Source organism: Lepisosteus platostomus, chromosome 9 (assembly GCF_059453375.1).
Source record: "Lepisosteus platostomus isolate fLepPlt1 chromosome 9, fLepPlt1.hap1, whole genome shotgun sequence".
NCBI classification, from domain to species: domain Eukaryota; kingdom Metazoa; phylum Chordata; class Actinopteri; order Semionotiformes; family Lepisosteidae; genus Lepisosteus; species Lepisosteus platostomus.
Window position 1 is genome coordinate 9,257,189 of NC_142619.1, and position 26,781 is coordinate 9,283,969.

General features: G+C 37.9%; 1 protein-coding gene across 4 annotated transcripts in view; it reads left to right on the forward strand.

Annotated features, from left to right (window-relative positions):
* The window catches only part of bicd1a (BICD cargo adaptor 1a), a 137,397-nt gene that overhangs the window by 62,132 nt on the left and 48,484 nt on the right, over window positions 1–26,781 (forward strand). For all 4 annotated transcript variants that reach the window (XM_088646847.1, XM_088646843.1, XM_088646846.1 and 1 more), the window contains exon 2: window positions 8,897–9,109. In XM_088646847.1, the coding sequence (XP_088502973.1) occupies window positions 8,897–9,109 (213 nt within the window). The remainder of the gene's footprint in view (window positions 1–8,896; window positions 9,110–26,781) is intronic.

A 26,781-nucleotide genomic window follows, 5' to 3' on the forward strand; every position in this document is an offset into this window, starting at 1 on the left:
CTTGGACTCTTCCCAAAGGCACAGGGCCGCACTGCAGATTCAGCGTTTTTCTTCATTCAATACTCTGTCACTGCTTAGCCTGAAAGCTCACCTGCTGTTGAGCAGACACGGAAATGAGAATAAAGACAAATTGCTTATCGTCTCCAAGATTACAGGTTATAAATTAACAGTATTCTCCTTGAGGAGGTACTTTTTATTTTTTTTTTATTTTGTAAGAAAATGTAATATTTTATATATATATAATATAAGCAATATTATAGCATACAAAAGTATCGTCTCATGTCTGAGTACTGTGCTCACATTAGCCCCTTCATAAATCTCACAAACATGTTTTCTCTAATGGCCAGGGAGAACTGCTTTGAGCAACTTGAAGGGTGTTATGTGTTTTAGAAACTTTACGTCCAATCTATGACCCTTAACGTGAATGCTATGGTTTCAGTCAGGCAAAAGCACTCAAATCTCATCCTTTACAAAATTACAAAAGGTTTTCCAAAGATGTACGGAAGGTTAAATCTAGAAGACATCAGCCACTCTTGGATCTCAGTCTTTGTCTTTTTCCTTTATTTTGTCTTTTCTTACCTAAATGAGACATACAGCACAGTTACCAAGTACTGGCACCCTTGATAAAAATGAAAAAATAAACAGCATAGGTAATGAGCTTATTTTCCATCATTATTGAAATATATTTTACTTTATTAATGATTCAATGAAAATGACTAAACTCACATTTCTCAAGTTACGATTTAATTTTAAAAATTGGAGTGCCACAACTGGCAACCTTGTTTTAGTGCACATTGTGCTCTGTCCCATTGCAAGGATAACCGCACTGAGCCCAATGAAGAGAATGGTTGAAAAAGCAAAGAAAAATCCAAGGGCCAAAGCTGAAAAATTACAGAGCTTGTTAACAAATACCTTTTTCTCTTAGCTATTGCATTAGAATAATAAGAATATAGTTTTTCCATATATTTGAGCATAAAATATAGCTCATTACCCACGGTATGTTGTTTATTTTATACATTCTTTTTTTTTATCTTTATCAATGGCGCCAATATCATTGAAGGCAACTGTATCTGCACTTCCTGTAAGACATAACATTGGGATATTATGATTACACATAAAGTTCTATGCTATAGTTAGTCTAAATCCCACAGCTCCTGCTAGAATTCTGAAAACACTATTTAGCAGGGATCTCTGGGAAATAGAGGTGACTCTGTAACTGTCGAGCAGTAATTCTGCCACATCTTTTTAAATGAAATTTAATCGCAGTAGGCTAATAAGAAATGCAGGTGTTGTCAGCAGAATTTGCCAGCAACACTAAGGCAGCCGTAATGTAATTCTTATGTGTAATCAGACCATGAGGTAGAGGTGGTGTGGGCAGTCTCAGACATCTCACCTTGTCAATATTCTTCACCTTCAAGGGGAGTATCTTTTAAAACTTCTTGTTTGATTTTTCCTCTGTTATATGTCAAACAACATATTTGTGTTTTCTCTAGCATTTTTTTTTTTGGTTTATTTCAGGTGGTTGTACCTGAAACAGCTCTAACTGATGAAGAATTGTTGTTTTTACATAACCAAACAATTGAAAACAATTCAATTTCCTTTTGTGCTAGATATACTTGTATTCCACAAATCCCTTACCTGAGCTTTTAGTAATCCCGTCTGACTTAATTTAATTTATATGCCAATTGATTATAAATGCCCATAATAGTAACTGAAATATTACATTTTTTCATATTGTACTTACCAACATCTCCACACAGTGTGCAAACGTGACTTTTGAGGGCATTCATAAATGGTCTCAGAGATAGAACTTTGGAAAATGCCCTTGGTCTGTAAATAAAATATATTAAAAATGTTTTAAATGTGAATGCAAATGTGTATATTTAACAAAACAATGAGCACAGAAGGTGCTTAAATGAACATAGACTTTTCTAACTCCTGGTGATTCAGTCTGAATTCAGGCACCAAACAATGCTTCCTAATGAGTGGATCTCTGTTCATAGCTTTGGAGCATCTGGTGCTTGTTGTTCCCATCCTTTCATATAATGATTCATTATTTCATCATGATAATGAAGCAACCGTGACGCATTATAGCTCGGAAAGCTCACAATTTCAGATGCAGGGTTAGTAACTGGTGCCTCTCTCCATGGTGCTGAACGCATTTTTTGCAGTAGAAATGATAAGTATTATTGTTCATTGTACCTTTGCACATTGTGTTTTTCTTTAGAATGCTGGGTCTCACGACTTTATAGATTTTTCTTTATTTTCATATCAAGTCCTCTATATGTTTCTTTGGGAAAATTGGTATTTCCTGGCAAGGAACATGTGATATGTTTGGAAGAGCTGCCAATTTGTTTGAGTCCTCTTATTGATGTTGTAAACCTTCAATATCTATCACCTCTTGTCATTTCTCTGTGCCCTGTGAATGGGAGTAGTACATTAAGAAGATTATTATTATTTATTATTGTTCTGCATATTTGTTCACGAGTGTCCTTGGTAAACTAGCAATCTCATAATGGAGCTATTTTCAAATAGTTATAGCAACATAGGGACTATCTTTGTGGGAGTGTTTCATTGCGGTGATTTCATTTCTCTGTCATCTATTTTGCCCTTCCCAACCCTGTGTCTTAAATTTGCAATGACTCATTCCAGGGTTTCTTTTTGCTGACATTTAACAGAGAAACAGAGAGTTTCTCTGCATGTTTGTGAAAGAGAAATTCCATAATTGTTTATGATTTATAGATTGCTTTTTTTAAAGCTTGGAAAGAAATGAAGCAATAAAATCAATCTTGTTAGTATTTTCTGCTTCATTTAGACAGGAGTGCAGACTGAAAAAGAAGGGGTAATTGGATGCATGAAGTGAAATATTTTAAGACCTACCGTTAAATGACTTCCTCTTAGGTGATGCTAGGAAAAGTGTCATTCAAGCCAAAAAATAAATTAATTGGTTCTTAATCAGCAGCAACTCAGTACACAAAAAATATACTATGATATTACAGCTTCTGTAATATCTATGGCATGCTTTATCCAGTCTTTCATGATCAAAAAATGTTTATGAAATCTGAAAAATCTCCGAATTAATTTTTGTATCTGCTAAAGCTTCTCCATGTGTTTTATATTTCCTGCTTCAGATGTTGCTGTTAAGAATTATCTAGCAAGAGAAAATGTAAATGCTCCAAGTGAAAATTAATACATTATCAGTAATTCAGTGACACGTGCTTCTCTAGTAGTTATTCCACTCTAATATATTTGAAAAGCAAGCTGTATTGTGGATGTAAAACTTTCCAGGCGTTTACTGATTGAAGATGATATTGGAAAACCAGTTGGTGAAACCTCCTTATTTTTAGAGCTCAATGGTCTGTATGCAGGCAGGTCATTAAGATGCAGGGCTGAACACTCTGCAGCCACCCTGCTCAGGCTGCAGTTCTTATCTAATGGTAAACGATAATGCTTGTTAGTGGTCCAGGCTGTCCTGACCAAAACCTTTTTCTATCAGCCTGTGCCTGCTGAGTGCTGCAGAGCTACAGTATGGCAAGCAGCTGTAACAGTGACCCTATTTTCATTGTCGATGTGCTAACAACAGAACAGCCAATGGGGATATGCATGCGATGTGTGTCTCTGCTTTAACCTTTTGTCTGTCACTCACAGAAAGGCATAGCATGAAAAGGCAAGATTCGGATTGCTATAAAGACAAAAGTCCAGACACAATGAAGAAAAGAAGACATACAGAACATATGTGCTGTATAATCAGACAACTTTTAAATAGCTAAGTAGGAAAATGTTCTTAAACCATCTGGTAAGAAAGACAACTAAAGTCCTCCTATTCCAACTCCCATATGCGTACTGCGTGTGTCTACTTGAATATGTTTTACAATGTGTCGACTGGTAAAAAATAAAACTTAACCACAAACTTAACTTTTTATCATACTTTACCCCAGTGCTGTGTTTTTTGCTTGTGTAATTTATCTTATGGTTGTCTTGTGTATTCAATTTTAGAAGTGAAAGTTATTATTTCAGGCTGTATCTGTACACTGTACTCTACATAAAGTATTTAAGGACATTTAAGCTTCCAGGTGCTGTGGTGATATTTTTCCTAGTTTGCAAGTTGGCTGTAAGGAACAGGCCTTAGGAGCATAGATTTATTAATGATGAGGGTTTTCACGTCCATTTTGAACAAGTGAAATTTCCTTGACTGGGATAAGTAAAAACAACAGAATTTTTCAAAAGAGACACCTGTGAAATTTTCCAATATAAACAATTCTTCAGAAACAGTCTACTGCAGGGGTTGCCGAAACCAGTTCTCAAAGCAGGTTTTCCACAACTTATAGACAGGTCTTTAACTGTGGCATCGTAGTGCAGTCTCTGGTTTCGTAATTGGCAGGTTGTAGGTTCAAGACCTTGCTTTAAACACAGATGCTGTACAGTACCTTGAGCAAAGTCCATCCAGGGGTATGAATAGGGCCAGAGGTGATCCACTCCGAGTCTGTTTTGTCCAGAGAGGGAGTCATGTGCTTTCTTGTCTGCTTAATACCACAGCAAACAGGAAAAACTGTGGCCTAAAGAGCGTGTGGCTTGGATATTGAAATTACCAAATGTATGTCGAAATACAGCCCTAAGAAAGTATTTTCCCCAGTTGCAAAAGACCTCAGTCAAGAATTGTCACACCACGAAAACTATTTGAATATTGAGGTTTATTATCATCCCTGCACTGATTCTGAATTTGTCTCGAGAGACTTCTGAGATTCTGATCCCCCTTCCTGATTCTGAATTTGAGGACTTGTTATCTTTGCCCAAAGAAATGAAAAAATAAATTGGTTAATTGTACAGTACAGTATGTCACATCATTCTAAAGAATATATTACTTTCACATGCATTTATTTGTAAAACTATGTACTACTCAAGATCTGAAAAGTGTGTATCCTATGAAGCAAATAAGGCCTGTAAACATTTTGTGCCACACTTGTGATAAATTAGTGTAATTGATCCCCACTCTACTTGACAGAGACTTTGTCTTTTCTCATCTGTTTTTTTTATATAAAAGGCCAATTTGCTAAAGTGCTGTTGGAAAAAAAATGTTAGCATATTTTTTCATCAGAAGGGCTCCTGTACTGCTGTAATAGTGAGATGGTCCTGTATTAAAATTCCTATAACTCATACTATATACAGTGCCTTGCAAAATTATTCAAACCCTTTTAATGGTCCCCTTTTGTGAAATTCCAAAATGATGAAAATGATTTTTGTTTTTAAATTAAGATTTTATTCAAAATCTGAATGCTTAGACCAAAGAATTCTTAATGTTAAATTAAGTTACAGTAAATCAGTAAATAGTAAAGGGAAAACGATAAACGTAATATTTGGTGGAAGCACTATTGGCAGCAATTATAGCCGAAAACATGTTTGGGTAAGTCTCTGTTCCAGTCTGTCTTGACAAGCATCCCAGTTCTTTCTGATGAGAAACAGAAGAATAGGGATGTAGGGATAGTGTCAACCAAAGATTGATGCCCACTGTGTTGGGTTCCCATTAGATGTAATGCTTTGCAGTTAATAGTTTTTGTCTAGTCTCACAAAAACGTCCACATATTTGCAGCATCACTTTAATGCCTTGTTGGAAACCACATGTAGTATTTGAGATGGGGTTTTTTTCAGTTCCATACAAAGTCCCTTCTGTAGAGGGACTATTTTGTAGAGCAGAATATTGTTAACGCATGGATATTTTACTGTACACAAAACATCAGTATGCATATCTTTCCATGCCAGTTTTAACATATGATATTATATCCTTTATTACTTTGGCAAAATATTTTGCTCTGGGCAGCAATTAGGATATGGAAAACTATTATAAAAGCAACAAGCTTGGGAACTGGAATCAATCACATTGCATTCAGTAGAACTAGTATCACTTTCTGCTCTGAGTTGCATTGGCCCAGAGAAGGATGTTTCAGTTGATCTGCACTGCCTCTTGCTCAGTCTTGACTGTGGTTTTTTAAGTCCGGTCGTGGAGTTACGCTTACCTTTGTGAAGTATGTGATTAAATTAAACACTTTCACTATTAATTCCTCATCTAGGAGAACAAAGCAGTGCTGAGCCTCAAGTGTAATTTCAAATTCAATTGCAGAGTGCTTAATAACCATCAGGGATTTGAGCAAAGCGTGCTTAATATTTTACATTTGTAAGAATGCATTCATCATTTATTCTTTAGATGAGACTTACAATTTAATTTCCCTTCATACTGATTTTGCAGTCCATGATAGTTATTTTTAACATCTGCCAGAAGGCCTTTTTGTGCACTTTATAAAGAAGCCCATGTTGCATTGACATGTTGACTTTGTTTAACTGGTTTAATGTGGTTTTAAAAAAAGTGATTGGCTCCACCTGCATGTCTTGTCCGGAAAGGGCTGTTCATTTACACAAATGTGTCAAATTCCAAGTCAATTAAGAGAACCAGTTATTAATTTCTCCGCCTTGCACTGTCAAATTAGAATAAAATCCTCCCAGAACTCGAGTATATTCTGATTTTCCCACAGTATTACAGTATTTCTCTTTTCCCAATATCAATCTTCTATACAACATACATCAACAAGCTACTAGATCCCAGTTCTCTGTTTTGTGCATTTTGCAGGAGCTGGATTGACTCCATGCAATTATTTGATGATGTATTATAATATTATCTTATAAAATTATAATATTATTTTAAGATGACTCTGTATATGTAAATAGACATTTAAAATGTCTTTCTAGTGGTTTAGATCCCAAAGTCGAAATTGTGTATCTTTGAAAACATGTGAAGATGACTCAGCTCTCTTTCTGCATGTGTCCCCCAAAGCTGCATTCCTTTTTTAAATGAAAGGCAGCACTCACATAAGCATGACTACACATGTCAAAGTCATTTGAGCTGAAAAAAGATGCAGTTAAGCAGCTAGTGGTTTGATTAAACATTAATTCTGCTTTGCAAAGCTGGCATTTGTCATAATTATACAGTGCCTTCAGAAAGTATTCACCCCCCATTGATTATTTCTCGTTCTGCTGTGTTGCAAAGTCAAATTAAAAACATAATAGAATGGGATTTTTTTTCCACTCCTGTAGAAGTAATTCTCTATAGTTCTTAAATTAAATAAAGTATTTGGATGTCTTCAGAATTATATTAAAAATAAAAATCTGAAAATTACTTATTTGATAAGTATTCACCCCCTTTGTTTTAACAACCTAAATTGGGTGAGGTATTCAATTATCTTGAGAGATGTCACACTAAATACATTAACAAGGTAGACCTGTGTTCATTTCGAATCCACTTGTGTTCAATTGCTTGATTGCACGATAAATATCACTGACTGTGAGGCCTCAGAACTAAAACAGCAGATCAGATTAGTCCTGCTGTCATGAAGACCAAGGAGCTGCCCGTGGAGCTTAATCGAAATGTGCAAAGCTCATACAGACATACCCAAGAAGACTCACAGCTATAATTCCTGCTAAAGGACTATGTACACAGTATTGACTGTAAATGAGAAATGTAAGTCTTTCATTCTGGAGAAACAAATGTTCTTGAATATTTTTTTTTTTCATAAATGAGTTGAATTTATTGTGTTATTGAAGGGAGAAAAAAATGTTTCAATTTGTTAAAATTAGGAGGTGTAGCAGGAACAATACGCGAAACTGTTCCTGGGGGTGAATACTTTCTGAAGGCACTGTATCTGGTATTGTCATCCACAGGGAGTGTTATGCTTGCTGATGTTTAGAATTGAGCCCTTCTGAATATATCTGAAAGATACAGCCATAATTAGCTCCAAAGATTGTGGAGTAGAGGGGAAGGCTCTCCATCTTTTCATTCTTTAGATTCTGAAACTGGAGGGTAATACTGTGATACACATTGTCTTGTGTGTTATTGAAACAGGCTTGTGGAATACCATGGGCATAAATGACATAGGCATCAAGTTTCACACTTTATCAACATGTATCACAAAAAAAGGACTGGTCTCCTTTTAAATTAAAAAAGTGAAAGACAGAACAATTCAGTACAATAGCACTTGTCAGTTATTAAGGTTTTGTTTAAATTCTCTATAGCAAATAATGAAGTCCAAAACTTGTTGCCCTAAAAAGCTAATTATTTCTCTCTAACAGCAGCTGAAAGACTACTGAAACTGAATGAGGGTGTGTGAAATTCATCATGTTGTTCGCTGTTTTTACATAACCCTGTTGGCATTTAAACCAAAGCCAAGCCTTCAGTTCACAAGGAATGCTGTTCTGTTGAATTGCTGAGATTTTTTTTCCTAAAGTCAGAATCCCTTGCACAACAGGATTTTGGCATTGAGCGACAGTTTCTCCTGAGCAGAATGTGAATGACAGTTTGAGTGCTATATGTCTGCTTCTATTAACAAAATAAATAATAGCTCTGACTATCTTTAGATGAGAAAATATTTGTAAGATGTACACATATTTGTAATTTGTAAGATAGTCATTTGTTTCAGGATGTTTTGGACAACTTCAACTTATAGACTATAGAAACACATGTAAACCAAGAATTATTTGTACATTTTGTTCCTTTTTTCAAAACCTTAGACTGCACTGGTATTTTTTAAGTTCTTTCAAAATAAATTCATTAGACACTGAAAAACAGTTCTGTAGTGCTTGAAGGTCCTTTAGATGTAGTATTAAAAAAGTTTATTTAATAACCGCCATAAATATCTATATATGTAATAATTAAGATACAGAAGCAGCACTGCTGCTAAAATGCAGCTCAGATAAATAGTTTACTTAGTTAACTTGACAATGTTATATTGGTATTGTTTTATATTGTTTTTTCATAATAATCAAACCAAGTGAACAGGAACTAATGTAAGAATTTAACCCTTTTGTGAGCTAGCAGTTCTGAATATGCCCTTCTTTGTCTTTTTTTCCCCAGGCCTTTGGCCAGGCCTACTCAGCCCAGAGGAAAGTGGCAGAAGATGGGGAGACCCACGAGGAGACACTGCTGCAGGAGTCGGCCTCCAAAGAGGCCTACTACATGGGTAAGATCCTGGAGCTGCAGACAGAGCTGAAGCAGAACAAGTCCGTGGTCTCCAACGTCCAGGCAGAGAACGAGAGGCTCAACGCTGTGGTGCAAGACCTCAGAGAGGTAACAGGGGATAAAGGGGGAGAGTTTTTGTTTCACCCCTCTACTCGTGCGGGAAAATCTGTATTGACAGGAAATGGTCACATTGTTTTGTAGCAATGACTTTGGCAGTTGGGCACACAGGAAAGTTCATCCACAGTGCTGACAACAAGTCAGCAGTCAGAGAAGGGCAGCAGGTCAGGCTGAGGTCAGACAAATAGAGGCCTATTGTGGTGATCAAATCCAGTGTTAAGCTTTAGAATGACAGAAATGCCCTTATGTCCGCACATGCATAGGGCAACTACAGGAAAAGTCCTATTTTAGCTTACAGACCGCATGGTTTGGGTTGTCTGTCTGTTTCTGAGTTTTACACAAAAACATACACAAATTGTTCTTTTTACATTGTTTTGGGAAATAACAAATGTTGTTATTTACATAAAGGAACAAACTTTGTCCAAATAAATTATCGCATTTTGTTTAATATGTCATAGTAAAATTAATTTTTAATATTGTTTATATTATTAAGGGCCATGCTCTAACCGCTAACATGGTCAGACATCACATCTGGCACTCACTCATTTTCTTTTGTCCCTGGCAACTGTGTAGTATCGTGTCTTAAATTCTTTGCTCTCTATACTTACTATAAACTACAAATAAATCGCCATGAAACACTTCACATAAAACGATCTAAAGAAATATGTTTTGGAGAGCAACAAAGAACTAAAACATACTGTTACAGATTTAGGTGGCTGAGAAGTATCTCTTGGATTTTAGATAAAGTTTGTGACACTTGGCAGAGTACACACTTCTAGCTTCAAAGCAGAGAGGATGTTTGCTGAGGTCTGGGGGGTCCCTTGAGCAGAAACAATTATAAGGTAAAGTTTAGGTACTGTAGGTACGTTGTGGGTTAATGATGCTCAAGGAGCAGTATAGAAACACACAATATAAGAAAACAAAAGACCACAGAAAAAAGTAAGAGCGATGAGAAGGACAAGAAAGAAGAAGAGGGAGAAGAGTGAGGAGTCCGAAGAATTGCAACTTTAATCTTGTGCCAGGCGACAGCGCCTACTTCATGATCATCCAAACCAAACCTGACTGAACCTAGAGAGAGTGCTTTTCTGTGTTTTTAGGGGACTTGGGTTTCCTGGGTAAGAGATACCTCAGTTAGAAACCTCTTTCCTGCTTAGAGTGGATTTTTATGGATAAGGATATAGGCTCCCATTTATTTTGTGGCATCCAGTGTGCAGAGAGAGATTTAACTGCAGGTTATATTTAGTTAGAAGGCAACTTATCTCCTATGTGGCCTCTGTAGCCGTTAGGAGTTTAATGCTTAGTAACAGTCTAGGGTTTTCTGGGTGACCAGAATGTTAGGCCTCTGAAACGCCTTATTTGTAAATACTGTACATAGAGTTACTTGTGTGTTGTATGTTTTGTTTTGTCTAGTGTAGCTTGTGTCTTGTGTCATTGTAATAAATATTTATTTAACCCAGTGTGACTGAATTACTGTATTACTCCTCTCACCAAAGCTACTGTATGCCAGAGAACAAATAATTCAGGTGCATCTAATTATACCACCCGCTCAGGTATATTCTGGAAAAAGCACTTATAAGTTGGGGGTTATGAATGATTATTTTACTTATTGACTGAACCGCTTAGTCAATTCCTGATTTTCACCATTTTTGTAACTCCCCTTTTGTAACAATACTATATCAACACTGCACTTTTAATTCCCGACATGGGGCGCTATCTACAAGGAGTTTGTATGTTTTTCCTATGTTTGTGTAGATTTCCGTCAGGGGCTACTGTTTCCTTCAACAGTCCAAAGAAATATTGTCTTTGGTAAAACTGACCCTGGTGTGAGTGGGCGCATGTCTGTGTACCTGTGCCTTGCGTTGGACTGGCACCCCAACCAGAGTGTATCTTGTCATGCTCCAGTTGCTTGCCGGGTTAGGCTTTGGCTCCAACTGTGGATTAAAAATGGATGGATGGATATATCTTAAGATGTTACCTTTCATTGTTATGTTTTATAAAGATTGAGGAGTAAGTAACTGAGTAACTGCACAGATGTTATCTTTGTCTTTTTTTTCCTCACATCTGTGGTTGTCAGTTATCAGCAGGGATCTTCACAGTGACTCTTGTACCAGCACAGGAAGGAATGAAGACTGTGCACTGTTCCCTCTAACAATGTGGAAAATCTGATTTGCACTTTTTTTTTTTAGCATTTTGACACACTGTGATCTCCATGGAGTTTAAGCGAAGCATCCTCTGGTGGGCTCAATCCACCCTGTTCCATTACTGAGCAACTAATAATATGTTTCTACTTTGGGAATCACCACTACAATCAGCTAATGGCAAATCCCAGTTGTTATCCAGCAATGACTGGGCTATAGCGCTTCATTCTGCACTCTGAAATGCGTTGTTGGGGCCAGGTGTAAATGCTTACTTTAATCTAATTGTATTCTCTGTAGAACATCTTTTTCAATGTCATATATACTGAAAGACGCTTCAGTTACAAGGAACAACTGAGAAAAAGTGTGTGAAATCCCAAAATGATAATAAGAATCACATGATGTTCTTACTATTATTTCCATTTTTGATTTACATAAGTCTTTTCTTAAATAACCAAAAGAACTTCATTTTCTAATTCAATGTTTTTTGAGACAGTGGTGCATGAAGTAAAAAAAAAAAAGAATCGTGAAATAATCAAACACATAGAATGTTTAGTACAATTTAGGGAGTAATTAGAATCAAGTGGTTAAATAAATGGGCAACAAGCAAACAAGGACTAAGTGCAGGCAGTCCTGTCCTATATAGTGGTCAGAAATTTTAAGTTTTGTCTTCACCATATACAGTAGATACTGTATATCCTCAGAAAATGAGTTCATACTCATTGGTTTAGAAAGGGTTATAAAAACATTTAACAATGATTGGGGCTCCATTTTTCCTTTATCAGACAGATAATATGCAAATTGAAAATATTCAAGTACATGCTGACTCTAGCTAGGACTGATCATCCTGTCAGGATCTTACCAAGAGAAAGCAAGAAAATTATCCAGGAAGTCTAAAGAAACCCCAGACTAAAATTATAGGAATTTTAGGCCTCTCGCTTTGGCTAATGACTATGTTTATGACTCCTCCGTCAGGAGAAGAATGAACAGGAATTAGCTTCATGGAAGAAACTATTACAGTACTTTCTAAAAAGAATATCGCTGCCCATTTTAGGTTTTCCAAAGAGCACCTGGATAATTCATTATAATATTGGAAGATTGTTCTTTTGACAGACAAAACATAAAATTGAACTTTTGGTCACAATAAGAGACATTTTGTCAGGCAAAAGCGACACACGCATCCTTCCAGCAGAAGAATCTTAACTCAGAACAAGGAAGATCATGGTTTTGGGCAGATTTGCACCCCCAGGACCCGGGAAGCTTGCTGTCACTGAAGGAACCAAGTATTTGACATTATATCAGTAAATTCTGCTGGAGAATGTCAGGCCATACATTCATACGCTGAAGCTGAACAGCAGGTGAGTAATGCAGCAAGACAAGGATCCTGAAGATGCAATCAGATCTCCAACAGAATGGCCGAAGAAGACATTTTTCAGTTTAGACTTTGTCCTAGTCTATGTTACACCAGGGCATGAAGCGAGCTGTTCATTCAAGAAAACCCTCAAATGTCACCAACATGAAGCAACTCTGTAAGGAGGATTGTGCCAAAATTCATAAATGCCGGTGTGCAGTACAGTTACAGCACATGTCTAGTTGAAGACACTGCTGTTTAAGGAGGTGCCACCAGTTCCTAAATTAAAGGGTTCACATACTGTACTTATTTTCTTGAGGATATGGACTGTTGTATCATTTGTTATCGTAGTCTTTAAGATAAGATCTTTCCTGAAGTTCTAAGTACTGTAAGTTTTAGGTCTAAAATTTGGGGTGACACAGTAGGGTAGCATAGGGGTTTGCATTGCAGGGATCAATTCCCGTGCTGCTATCTGTGCAGAGTTTGCGTGTTCACGTGGGTTTCCTCTGGATGCTTCGTTTTACTCCTATAGTCTAAAGACATGCCGATAGGCTGTTTGTCTTTTATAAATTGACCCTGATGTGAGTCTGTGTGTGGTTGTGTCTCTGTGTACCCTATGATGGACTGGCATTCTGTCCAGAGTGTATCCTGCCTTGTGCCCCTTGCTTACCAGGATAGTCTCCGAGCCACCGTAAGATTGAACTGAATAAGTGGTTATTGAATATGATGTCATGTCTAAAGTACATGGGAATAAAGACCAAACTCTGCAATGTATAGAATATTCTTAGTTAACCAGAATATTTCAAAGCAAATACAAAATTCAGAATAAGAGAATTCTAAAATTCCAGACCCGGGGTGCAATCCGTGTGGAGTTTGTATGTCTCCCCATGTTTTGCAACAAGTTTCCTCTGGGTGCCCTGGTTTTCTCCCACAATCCAAAGACATTTGGGTGGATTAATTGGCTTCTGGGAAAACTGACCTGGTGTGAGTGTGTGTGCTTATGTGTCTGTATATACCCTGCGATAGACCGGCATCCTATCCACAGTGTATCCTAGCTTGTGCCCAATGTTTGCCAGGATAGGCTCAGGCTCCCCCGAACCCTGGATATTAATTTTAAATATTTTCATGAAACTGACATATAAAAGCGACATGTTTTTTAAATACTTGATCTAAATATTGCAAAATAAGCAATCTGCCAACCAACTAAAATACACTCATATTTGTTTTCAGATTTTGCAAAAGTGCTTTATCATTTACATTGGTGGTTATTTTATGGTAAAAATGCGACCAAAAATAATACAAAAAAAAGTGAAAAAAGGCAAAAAGAAACAGTACCCTATTTAACGGCGGTCCAGTCTGGTGAGCAGGGCACATAAGGCAAAAACAAAACAAGAACTTAGTGCATAACACAAATGTGTGTGTATGCCTGCCCCAGTGAAAGTGCATGATGGGACAGGCAAAAAGAAAAAGAAAACCTTGCGTGGTTGCATTCCCTTCCGGGACTGTCGGTGAAAACCTGCTCATCCCGTCGGAGGGTGTCCAGTGTGCCTTTATAGGACCCGTCCAGCTGGATCTCATCAGCTGGAAGTCAAAAGAGCTGGGACTCCAAAGGCAAGGCGTCGCCCTACAACCAGGTCTCCACCTCCACACTGGACACCCCCCCGCTGTCACGGATGTCGGAAGGGACGAACCGTGGAATGGCAGGAGAGCGAAATGACCCTATGCGTAGCGGCGAGACGGGGGTTAGCCCGGGCTTAGCTGTTCAGGAAATTCCCTTCCGGTGTTGATCTCTTTCTGGGACTACATATTTCCGGGTCTTTCAGTCTGCCTTCACTCAGCATTGACGTTCGGATGTCCTGAAACCCGCCTGGCACCAGGTCGCCCCACGTCCGCTACCTGAGGGCATAGGTTTCTATACGGCATTTCCTGAACAGATGAGCCCGGGCTAAACCCCCGTCTCGCCGCTACGCATAGGGTCTTTTTGCTCTCCTGTCATTCCACGGTTCGTCCTTTCCAACATCCGTGACACCCGCATAATGCCATACAACCTACCAGTATGTTTTTGGACTGTGGTAGGAAATCAGAGCACCAGGAGGAAACCTATGTGAACAAGGGGAGAACAGGCAAACTCCATGCAGGTAGCACCCCAGGAATTGAACTCAGGACCACAGAGGTGCAAAGCAGATATTCTAATCACTGCACCAATGTGTTGCCCTAGGATGATAGGGACAAGGCTAATTACATTGCCAAAGGTATGTGAAATCTACTATGTTAATAACATTAATTGTCCATTCCTATTCTTTAACAAGATCTATAATTGCTTTATCTTGCGAATAAATCAGTAGTCAAACATCTTACAGATGTTATAAGTGCTGTTGGCAATTGCTAATGTGTGCAGTTGAACTCTCAAAATTCTTGCTTAGGCAATGTTCATAAATACTTGAGATTGTTTCATTACAACCAGAAGTATAGTCAAAATGTTATAGAACAAAATACTTGAAAACTTCTGTCAGCATTTAAAAATAGTTTCTATAAATTAGGAGCTCTAATCATTTTTGGTCAAGTTAAAAGAATGGGATAACACTTTGTGCTTTCAGTGAAAATATTTTAACTGGTTTCTTCAGTATTGCATTAGCATTTTTTCACAGAAAATGTGTAAATAACTAAATCACGCTGCTCTTTCTAACCTTCATTGCTTCTCTGTGATATAAAAATCATACAGTCATTCTGGGATCCTAATTTTTAGCAACATTCAGCTTGTAGTTGTTACTAGGGTTTTTATTGCTAATTAATCATGATGACATTCTTTCAGGCAACCTTGTAGTTTGACAGTGAGCTGCTGTCTCACAGCTCTTGATTTCAGGGTTTGATTCTGCACTTGCATGTTGGTGCATGTGTGGAGTCTACATGTTCTCCTCAGTTTGTATAATTTTTCACCAGGTTCTTTATAAGATCACTTTATTGTCCATATACAATTTGCTCTCCATGAGACGCACAGACAGGGAGAGAAGCTTGGGGTCAGAGTGCAGGGTCAGCCATTTATACAGCACACCTGGAGCAGTTGGGGTTAAGGGCCTTGCTCGGGGGCCCAAGGTAGTAGGATTCCCCTGCCGGCCACAGGATACGAACCAGCAACCTTCCAGCCACAGGCACAGATCCTTAGCCACAGAGCCATCACTTTAGTTTCTACTTTAGTTTCCACCATGTTCTAAAGCCATGCTGGACAGTTTATTTGGTATATATTGTCCCTGTGTGTGCACGCGTACAGTATGTGTTCCTTTTGAAATCTGGTATCCCATCCAGGCTCTAGTCCCTCCTTGTGAAAATGCAACCCTTCCTGAGACTGATTGGCTTGCTCATAATGGATGGACATTCTTTTTATTACCAGAGCAGCTCTTAAATCTAGAAAGATTCAAATCTTGTCTAGAAAGTGACTAGTCAGCCACTTTACTACATCCAAAAAGACATTCTTCATTTTATTTTTAGTAACACTTCATCAAGGAAAGTGCTTTATGAAATATTCTGCTCACAAAAATGAACTCAGAGTCATTCTGAATATGCAGCAACATGTATTTCATTAGTGAACTCAGTGGTTAATTATTTTATCTTATGTTAAGGTACTGTTAAACAGTCTCTTAACAGGCCTCTAATGTTTATTAAACAGACAGTAGAAGGACTGTGAATATGACAATACATGTACATTTTTATTTCTGTAATTCTGAAATATATTCCTTGCACAATTACGTATCTAGATGTGTGTCTTGATTACATGTGAATGGATAGCAGACCAGAGTTGGTTTAAGTAGTAAATCTTGTCATGTTAGACATAATTATTTCTTAGGTTTTCTTCAAATACATGCGAATAAATTATTATGTGTTCACAAAGATGTTGGTAAAGGTACTAAGCACATTGCTGAAAATTCCTTCACATCAATTTTTGTGACTCATTGGGAGCCTTGAAGAGACTTGAAGAGCTTCTCCAGAATGTTCTTGGCCTCTTGCTGGCACCATGATACTCGAAAGGCATGAGAAAGCATGCTCAGTTCTTTTTTAGGGTCGTAGTAATGAGCCAAGCTCAATAGCAGTGAGTAGATCCACGTTTCTTCAGCAGTCATTATGATGTTCACTGTTGACCACGGTTAATTGTGCTCATAAGTCAACTGTACCCAGTACAGGCAGATGACACTTTCAATAAGAGCTTTAGATTAATTGTCAATGCCCAGCTGAGTTAACATGATGTGTCTGTGTGTCACTGGAATTGCTTTATTCCATTCCTTGCAAATTGAGATGTTAGTCAAGGTGAATTGAATCCTTCTGTAAGTCAAGCCTCTCCTGTGCATCCCAGACATTCTTTCACATTTGAGATAACACAGAGAATCCCTTTATAAAGAGCTGTCACCTCTTATTTAGCTGAGTTTTAGCTTCATGTTTGTATATCACATCTAGGACTGCACAGCTGCGTAGTGGGATCAAAGGGCCCTTTCCCTGTGGTCATGTATTTTCTCCTAGGAGTGAGAAAGCTAGTCTTGCACAAATAAAGGCCCATCTAGCTGGTTTGCTTTAATTGAGAATATTATTCAGACATTTTTTGAAAGAATTCAGGCTTTCATCTTTGAACACGGTGGCTTTGCTGTTTGTTCCAGTCTCTCAAGAATATTTTGTAAAAGATTGCTCCCTCTTTTCAGTTTTTAATGTACTTCCCCCTTGGTTTTTACATGTCTTCTGGTTGTACTGTTGTTGAAAATGAACTATTGTCATTTAATGAAAGAATGTGCATTCTTCTTTTGGGTATTAATGCAGCCAATACTTGATTGGTTCACAGGCTGAGATGCACAAAAGCCGCTTCTGAAAGAGAAGAGTAATGAGCAGCCAGTTTCTTTCCTCATGGTAACCAGAGATCAAAACCTTGGAGGAACAGTTGAAATTAGAGAGTGAAACCTTCCTGGGAAAGAAGAGGTACTTTGAATACTCGGGAAATATCCATATGAACATTGGGTGAACACGCAGACTACAGATGTAAAAACTCAGGGATGAAAACAAGCCCGGAAACTGTCAGGCAGAAGTACTAAACACTTAATTTGTTTAAAAACGCCACCTTGAAGCATATTAGATTATTATAAGAACTTTGAAATGTGTCCTTAAAAACTACTCATGTAAAAAGGATGATTAAATAATAAAATATAATGTCCTATAAAGTCTGCCTTCAATATAAGGAAGAGGACTGTTGTAAAACAGGCCTGCATGGAAAACCAAGCACTGCCAGTTTTGTGTACTGCTTGCCCTGAAGGCAGACATCTGCCATTCACCTACCTTTTACTTTAGTTGGGAATTAAATTGAAGCAGCTGTATTCAATTTGTATCCTTAAAAAAGTTCAAATGGTCATTCATTTGTTACTAAAATTTATTACAGATAGTGAGGATATAAACAGGACCTATTGTTGAAATCTCATTAAAGGAATAGCATGGAAGCCATCCGTTTAATCCACAGCTATCTGGATTATTAAGATAACAAACATTTGTAGTTTACAGCATACAACAGGCTCTTCCCGATACAAGATGTTCTAGTTCTTCATATAGGATTATTATTCTTTATTATTTTGCCATTAATCATTACTTGCCAGTTAACCTCAAACACCCTAGTTTTGGAAAGAAGATCAGTTTATATGTGCAACACAAAATAATCCTGTGAAAAAGGTGTGCACACGTCAGTGATTGAGAAATAATTTTCAATTGGGGGTAAATCAGGCGATTTTGGCTAACTGCTTACAAGGTGTTTATAGTTTTATATATACAAAAGAATAATGAATCTGTACTCTGCCATCACTGTATTAACAGTAACACACAGGGCAGTGAGTTTGTTTCTTTTTTATTCTCTACTGTAGTAACTTTATGATAGAATGGATGATCTTTTCTGTTGTGAATTTTTCTGTTGTTGCCAGCAGATATGGAGTTCTTGAGGAACATTAGGTCCTCATCTCTCCTACTTCCACTCTTTTATATGTACTGTATCTCCCTTTCTGGACTTCTTTTTGCACATTTCTCTCTCACCCATCCCACCACCCCACCTACACTCTTGCGGCAGCTCCTTAGCTCATTCCTTGCGAAAGTGAGTGGGTTTTCAGTCACTCAAGCTGCTGTCTTCTCAGATAGGTAATTTATGCCAATAAATTTTAATACATTCGTCCTTCTGTCACATTCCTTAGGATATACGTGTAGCTGAACTACTGAAATTTTGTTGCTCGCTGTGTCTTAACTCCACTGTAGCTGAGACAAAATAACTACTGTATATTGCAACCTGGTTAATAAATGTAGAAAAAAATGCTTCTGTTATTTTTTTTTTCTATTAATATAAATGCTTGAAAAAACAGTATCAATTTCTGTCACAAACAAATAGCTCAGAGACTGCATTTGAATTAATACTGAATGTAAAGTACAGCACGAGGGTCCCTGGCAAAGATAGCACAGCAAAGAGATTCTTTTTTTGCTGCAGCTGAAAGACAGAGCTGCTGTAGGAATGATTTTGTTCACCACATACAATGCAGCACTATATTAGAACACTGACTTGAAAGGTTAATTTAAAATAGCTGAATGTACAATAGCAGGCATTGATATTTTCACACTTAATGGCACACTTAAAAAGATACAATTCTTGAGAGTTCATGGTCGCGGGGGAGCCAGAGACTAATCCAACAAACAATGGTTGCAAGGCAATAGGACAAGAGAGTTCACTGATGATTAATTATTCAGTTGTGTAATTAACTACAGGACACACTAGCTTCGGTTAATCATTATGTAAACTTTATGAGTGCAACGGGAAACATGATGGCAATATTTTGACATCGTAGTCCTGCTGCCTCATAGCTCTTGGAACCTTGGTTTGAATCTGGACTAGGACTTGTGCGTTAGTATTTTATGTCTGCTTTTACCTTGTTTTCACTTTGTGTTCCCTCTGGTTTGCACCAAATGTTGAAAAGAAAAAGAAAATGCATGTTCTCTCTCACCTTCGAAAAGACATGCTGCACAGGTTAATTGATGTCAGTAAATTGGTATGCCATACAGGGTGTAGTCAAGTCTCGTGTCCAGTGCTACCTGTAGAGGCACTGGGTTGCTGCAGGTTTTATGAGGAAAAGCAGCTTTTAGGAATGGATGTATGGATGAATGTACAACTTTAACCGGTTTTCCCAAGTTCCCTCTTAGATGCATAAGATGCATCCTTAGCAAAACCCCATTCAGAAGGCCTCATACTGCGCCTAATATATGCATCAGCAATACTGCCATATGCCTTGGATGTTTAGGGCCAAAGATTGTGGCATTCAGCATGTTTAGTAAAGTAATTCACAAATGTGGATCTCTCCATTTACAAACTTGTTCAGTAAGAACAATGCTCCTGACGAGCCATGGTGTATTTATTGTCTTCAAAAAGTGTTTCACACTTTTTAAATTGAAATGAAATTAAAAATTATTTGAATAATTGGAGTCTTTGGATAATTAGAACATGCTAAAGTTCATTTGCTAATTACTTTCAATCTGTCTTTGAAAGTAATGGAAACTAAATCCTAAACCCTTATAACAACTTGCTGTGATATACCATGGTAAAAGCAGAGTTTAAAATGGAAAAAGTGAAAAATATTGTTGTAAGCCTTTTAAGGGAAATGAAGTATCTTCTATAACAGGATGGAGGGGTGTTAATAATGTTATTATAAACATAAACATACCTGTGAACTGGGTATTTGTTCTGTTGTCTAGAAATCTAACTTGTTTTAAGCATTTGGGATTTCTTCTGTGTGAAAATACAAGTTGGGTCAATATGCCCACTTTGTAAAATCTTTTACTCTTTGACCACATGGAGGGAATGTTCTTCTGAATTATTAAATAATAACCCACTACATAACTTTTATTTTGTTTAATCATGTCTATTTTTGAGGGTTTCTCTCAGAAACTACAGTATGTGAATTCGTTGCAGTTGCAAAAAATATTTTTGAGAGGAATAGCATGGGAATCAGTTAATAATTACAGAAAGTGCTTGATGACATCTCCTTAGACCAGTTGAAACACACAAATTGTCATTCAGTGTTATCAACCGTCATGTATTTGTATTCATACATACAGCAGTTTCACAAATTCCTGTTGCTACCTTGTGTGGAGGCAATCTGACCATGAATGTACACTGGCCATGCAGGCCACATCGGATGGAAGTTTTTTTTGTCACTTGATACCCTGAAGATACAGTTTGTGTTTGAGATCTCCAACAGTGGCCTTTACATTTGTTTCCCGAATCACTTCTTTCATGTGGTGGCAAGATCCACTTGTGTCCTCTTCCTATCGAGGTTCCCACTGCACCAAAAGTGTTTTACTTCTAGAAAAATAGGAACACTTACAGTGGAAAGTGGTAGCTTCAGCTTTTTGTGAACTCTTTTATAGTCTTGCCCCATCATGTGGAGGTCAATGGCCATCTGTCTACAGTTTTCGAAAAGCTCTCTGACATTCATCATGATGATGCATGCTACTACAACATGTCTTTCATGCGTCACCTCTCTTTTTGCCCCTGGGAAACTGGAGTCCTTCAGAGTCCTAATAGTTCCAGAGGTTTTCATTGTACTTCCAAAGAGTAGGCTGTAAATGTAGGATTATTTGTATTGGATTTTCTTCATACATGTCTTTCTTGTTGTTTTATTTAGGGTTCTTCCTGCAGGAGAAAGAATGCAGCAGAGTGTATCACCGTTAGCTGAATATAGACAGATTTCTAAATGAGTCATCTAAGTCTACACACAAATGTATAGGAGAAGGGATGGAGGCATTTTTCCTGACAACCTATTACTCATGTTGTGATCTATTATGAAATGCCGCACTGTTAAGAACTAGACACTTTCAAAGCGTTTGGCTCTGCTGTAATGTTTTTTGAAGAATTTATATTATCCTAAAGAGAACTTTAGAAAAAAGTATTCAAGTTCCCAAGGTCTCTGCTGGTAGTCCTAGCAACAGCTTAGGTGGTGTCACACTTTTTATTAAAACAATGACTATATATCTATCTTGCCTTTCATTTGACGTATTGTACACTGCCATAAGATTTATCTCAGGTCGGACATTATTCTTTTCTGTCATTTGCCATGTTTTGCCTTCTCAGTCCAGGAAGATGTGGTGACATTTATCTGTATTTGTGTTACTGTCAAGAAGAAAAACACTCTGCCTTCTGAAGCCACTTTAGAGGCCAATTATGTGGAAGTATATCAGAGGATGTATTGTGTTCACTTTGGCGACAGAACACTGGTAATCAGTTTTTCCACAGAGTAAAACGTCGTGCCGCTTAACCTGCACCAGGCCCAGGAGCAGATTTATTTAGAAATCTGAAGTGACCAAAACAATAGTGTTCTTGAGAGACCATGTAAATGTATACTGTACTTACAATTTGACTCATACTTTGACTGTGCAATTAAAAAATGTATAGATCAGCCCCTATGGAACACTTGCATCTCTGCTCTTTGTACAACACTGCAGCCAGAGAAAGAAACTCAGTGGCCGGTTTCACAGCATGATAAGAAACACTCTAACACTTAATCACTTGTTCAGCTTTTATCATTTTTGAAATGATAGTGTACCAAATTTCTTTTTCTTCTGTTGAGTTATCTGCCCTTGAATTTGTAGGGAAGATATGTACATTTTTAACATTCAGCCTTTTTATTCATAATATTCAGCTTCAATATTCTGAATCCATAGATTCAGCTTCATAATGTAGGCTTTAAATGTGCTTAATATACTTTGGTAACAGAATATTATGTATTGAAGGTCATTGAATGCAATTCCTAAGTATGTTTACTAAAAAAGCCCACTGAAGCTATTCAGGTGTGAGCCTGGCCAGTACCTGTATTGGAGGGAAAGCTAAGGTTGCTGCTGGAAGAGGTGTTGGTGGGGCCAGTAGGGAGTGCTCAGCCTGCAGCCTGTGTGGGTCCTAATGCCCCAGTATAGTGATGGGGACACTATTCTATAAGAAAGTCGCCGGCTTTCAGATGGAATGCAAAACCAAGGTCCTGACTCTCTGTAGTTATTAAAAATTCCAGGACCTTTCTCTAAAAGAGTAGGGGTTTTATCCTGGTGTTCTGAAAAAATTTTGCCTGGGGTTTTACCAATCATGGCCTCCTAATAGTCCCCATCTATGAACTCTCTTCATCACTCTGTTCTCCTCCCCACTGATAGCTGATGTGTGGTGAGCTATCCCAGCAAGCAATGGGTGTAGGACAGGATACACCCTACACCATCACAGGGCACATACAGAAACAAACACACTAACACTCACACAGGGCCAGTTTTTCCCAGAAGTCAGTTAAGCTGTGGGAGGAAATTGGAGCACCTGGAAGAAGCTAAAATGAACATGATGTGAATAAACAAGCTCCACACAAATAGCACCCCAGGAATTAAACCCAGAGCCCCAGTTCTGCAAGGCAGCGATGCTAACTGCAACACCACTATGCTAGCCTCATACTCAGTTATCGACCAAATAATTTACTTCATTGGCCTGAATGAATATATTTCTTTAATGTATTGAGTATTTTAAGTCACCTTTAGAATTTGCTAGGCTATAACTAACCAAGAGTTAGTATGACTAGATCATAAATACTGTATGTACAGTATCTGAAATGGCACATGAATTGGCACAGATATTTCAGCGTGCTGCAGGCCTGCCCCCTAGTGAGATTGTTCTCTCGGCCTTAGTTGTACTGAATAGAAGTTATCATTCATTATATTTGAAAAGCTACACTAACCTTAGCAGTAGCCTTCAGATAAATTGTTGAAGAGAGCTCTGTAGCATTCATCATTAAAGTGCTGAAGAACCATAAAACAGTCATATGAATATTTAATGTTTAAATTAAATGAGTTTTTCATATAACATATTCACATTATTTTGAAAAAATGAACCTTTTAACAATATGAAAGTGAAATAAATAGTCTGCAGAGTTTTATTCAATTTTATAAACAGTAGATAAAAACCTAGGAAAAAATACATTTTCCCTATTTGCAGTATATTAGGACTTTCTCATTTTTGGTGTGACGGTTATATATATATATCATAATTATACTGATGTAATAATAATATAATTTGGTAAGATTGTGGTATCACTCAAAATGTAATTGAGTAAGAAAGGACTATATTTCAAAGATTTATCCAGAGAAAGCTTCGTTTTTACTGAAAATATTGTTGATCATACCTGCCAAGTTAAAGATATTGAACACTTGTGCACCACAAAGAAGGATAATTGCCGTTCTGCAGGGAGGAGATGACAGCAATCCAAAAATTGTAAAGATTCTGCTGCCAATTGCAGTAGAACTACATTAAAATATTTAACATGGTTTACAACAAAAGACTATAATTAATTAATGGAAGTGAAATGGATTTCTATTCAGCCATTTTGAGAAACTGATGCAACCAATGCATCCACAGGGGGTCACAGTGAGAGTGAGAGAGAGCAAGGAGGGACAACACTCACACATGTGCTTGGTGAAGTAATTTACATTTGGAGGAAACTGGCACATGTGAACAAAAAAATAGAGACAGACAAAAAAAACAGAGGAAAAACATATAGCAGTGCAGAACCGAGCCCTGGACACTAACACTTTGAGGAATCAGCACTAACCAGCATACCAGAGTACCAGAGATAAGGAAAGAGTACATTTCCCTTAATACCAAAAGTATTATTTTATTACGGTGACAAGATTGTGCCTTGCAAAAGTGTTCAGATCTATATAATGATGCCACCACCGTGCTTGACAGTAAGGATGGTGTTGAGTGAGTGATTCAGTGTTGGGTTTATGTGAGATGCAACACTTTGCATTTAGACCAAAAACATGTGGTTTTATTTTGTCTTAACACAAAGAGCTGCCAAGTTTGCAGTACCACTCAGGTGCTTTGTTGCAAGCCTTATGGGAGAATTGAGATGTTTTTTCAGTTCCAGACAAAACTCTTTTGTGGATAGACTGGGATTTTGTTCACCCATGGACATTTTCATCTCAACCACTGAACTTTGTAACTCTCTCAAGACACCCTTGGCCTCATAGTGGCGTCTCTAAGCACCTTCATTCTTTCCTAGCAGCTCAGTTTTGAGGAACAGCCTTATGTTAGCAGTATTTGGATGCCTTCCACTCTTCCACTGCTTTTATACTGTTCATCTGAAATGTGCTATTATATACTTTTATTGCTGAGTAGTTTTAAAGTTCCATGGTTCCTCTGTGGTTGAATTTTTTGCTTGAAATACACTACCTGACTGAGGGACTTAGATAGGTGTATTTATGCACTATATAAGGTAATTTTGTGCACCGAAATTAATGTTGGCTTATGTCAGCAAAGAATACTTACTGTATGCAATCATGACTTTAAATGATAGTGAAGCTATCATGTTCGGTATGTAACAAATAATAATTGCTACTTCAAAGTGTTATGACTACAAACTTTTTTAACAAAATTGGCAGGGGTCTGAATTTTGTTTTTTATGTACAGAATAGTAAAAAAAGCAACTGTAAGACTCAGTTGTGTAGTTTTTGATCAAACACAAGTGAAATGCAGCAGTAGTCAGGACACTGAATAGCAATTGCAGGTACAGTATTCCATTGTAAAATCTGTTGTAAGCTACAGTGTAACCTTGGTAAAGCCTAGTAAATCCTAGAGTTATGGTAACCAATGTAAACAATGATTTACCCCCAGTTAACTCCGCAGTCATCTGACAAAAACGGCTTTGAGAGAAACAGAAATAATATGTAAAGGAACAGGTAATAGGTTTATTCCATGCTGAAAAGAGAAGAAAGAAAACAGTTTCGCCCGTGGAGCCTTCTTCAGGCCATATCACCCTGCAACTCACAACTGGCAGCCCCACTGAAGCTCAGCAGGTGTGAACCTGGTCAGTACCTGGATGGGAGACCTCCTGGGAAAAACTAAGGTTGTTGCTGGAAGAGGTGTTAGTGGGGCCAGCAGGGGGCGCTCACCCTGCGGTCCATGTGGGTCCTAATGCCCCAGTATAGTGATGGGGACACTGTACTGTAAACAGGCGCCGTCCTTCGGATGGGATGTAAAACCGAGGTACTGACTCTCTGTGGTCATTAAAAATCCCAGGGCGTTTCTCGAAAAGAGTAGGGGTGTAACCCCGGCATCCTGGCCAAATTTCCCATTGGCCCTTACCAATCATGGCCTCCTAATAATCCCCATCTATGAACTGGCTTCATTACTCTGCTCTCTTCCCCACTAATAGCTGATGTGTGGTGAGTGTTCTGGCGCACTATGGCTGCCGTCACATCATCCAGGTGGTGGTAGAGGGGAGTCCCCATTACCTGTAAAGCGTTTTGAGTGGAGTATCCAGAAAAGCGCTATATAAGTGTAAGCAATTATTATTATTATTATTATTATTATTATTATTATTATTATTATTCAGATGTCCCACGTTGTGTTTTCTTTCTTCTCTTTTCAGCATGCAATAAACCAATTACTTGTTCCTTTGCTGCCTATGCATTGTGGTGTCTCTGGGGGAAAGGTTTATGTAAATGAAATAAAAGTACCCACACCACACTTTTTTTCTTTATTTTCCGTGGAGTTTTACTGTATTTCTCCAGTCAGTTTAATTTCCAAGCCAGTCCGCAATTCGTTCTCTCAATCCTTATTCAAGCCAAGTTCCAAAGTCTGTAAAGTACCACAAATCCGCGTCGTATCGAAATCACAAACCGTAAAACGTAATTCTTTCGTCCTTGCAAACACCAACCTGATTCCTCTATCTCCTCCAAAAATGCATTCACCTATTGGCTTCCATGCCGGTTCACCGCTTCCAGGGCATTTATATTTTGTTTCCCGACAAGACTCACCTGTGTCTCATTGTTTTTCGGAATAAGCCCTTTCCCTACGCAGGTCAGCTGGTTTTTCTTAGCAGCCATCTTGCTCAGGTCTAAGTCGAATATATTAAGTAGGTCGTTCCTGAAATACCTGTCCTGGATGACCCTTCCTCTGGTCAGCTTACAACATGCTGATGCAGCTACACTCCTGAAATAATATGTAGATGATTAACCATAAGAAGATTTTTTGCTAATTTCTCCATTTTCAATTGCCATCGGTTCATGACACAAGATCACTGTCCAGGGCTATTTAAAAAACGAGCACCCAACATGACTTCTGTTGAAACAAGTACCTGTACCATGAGAAAGAGCCT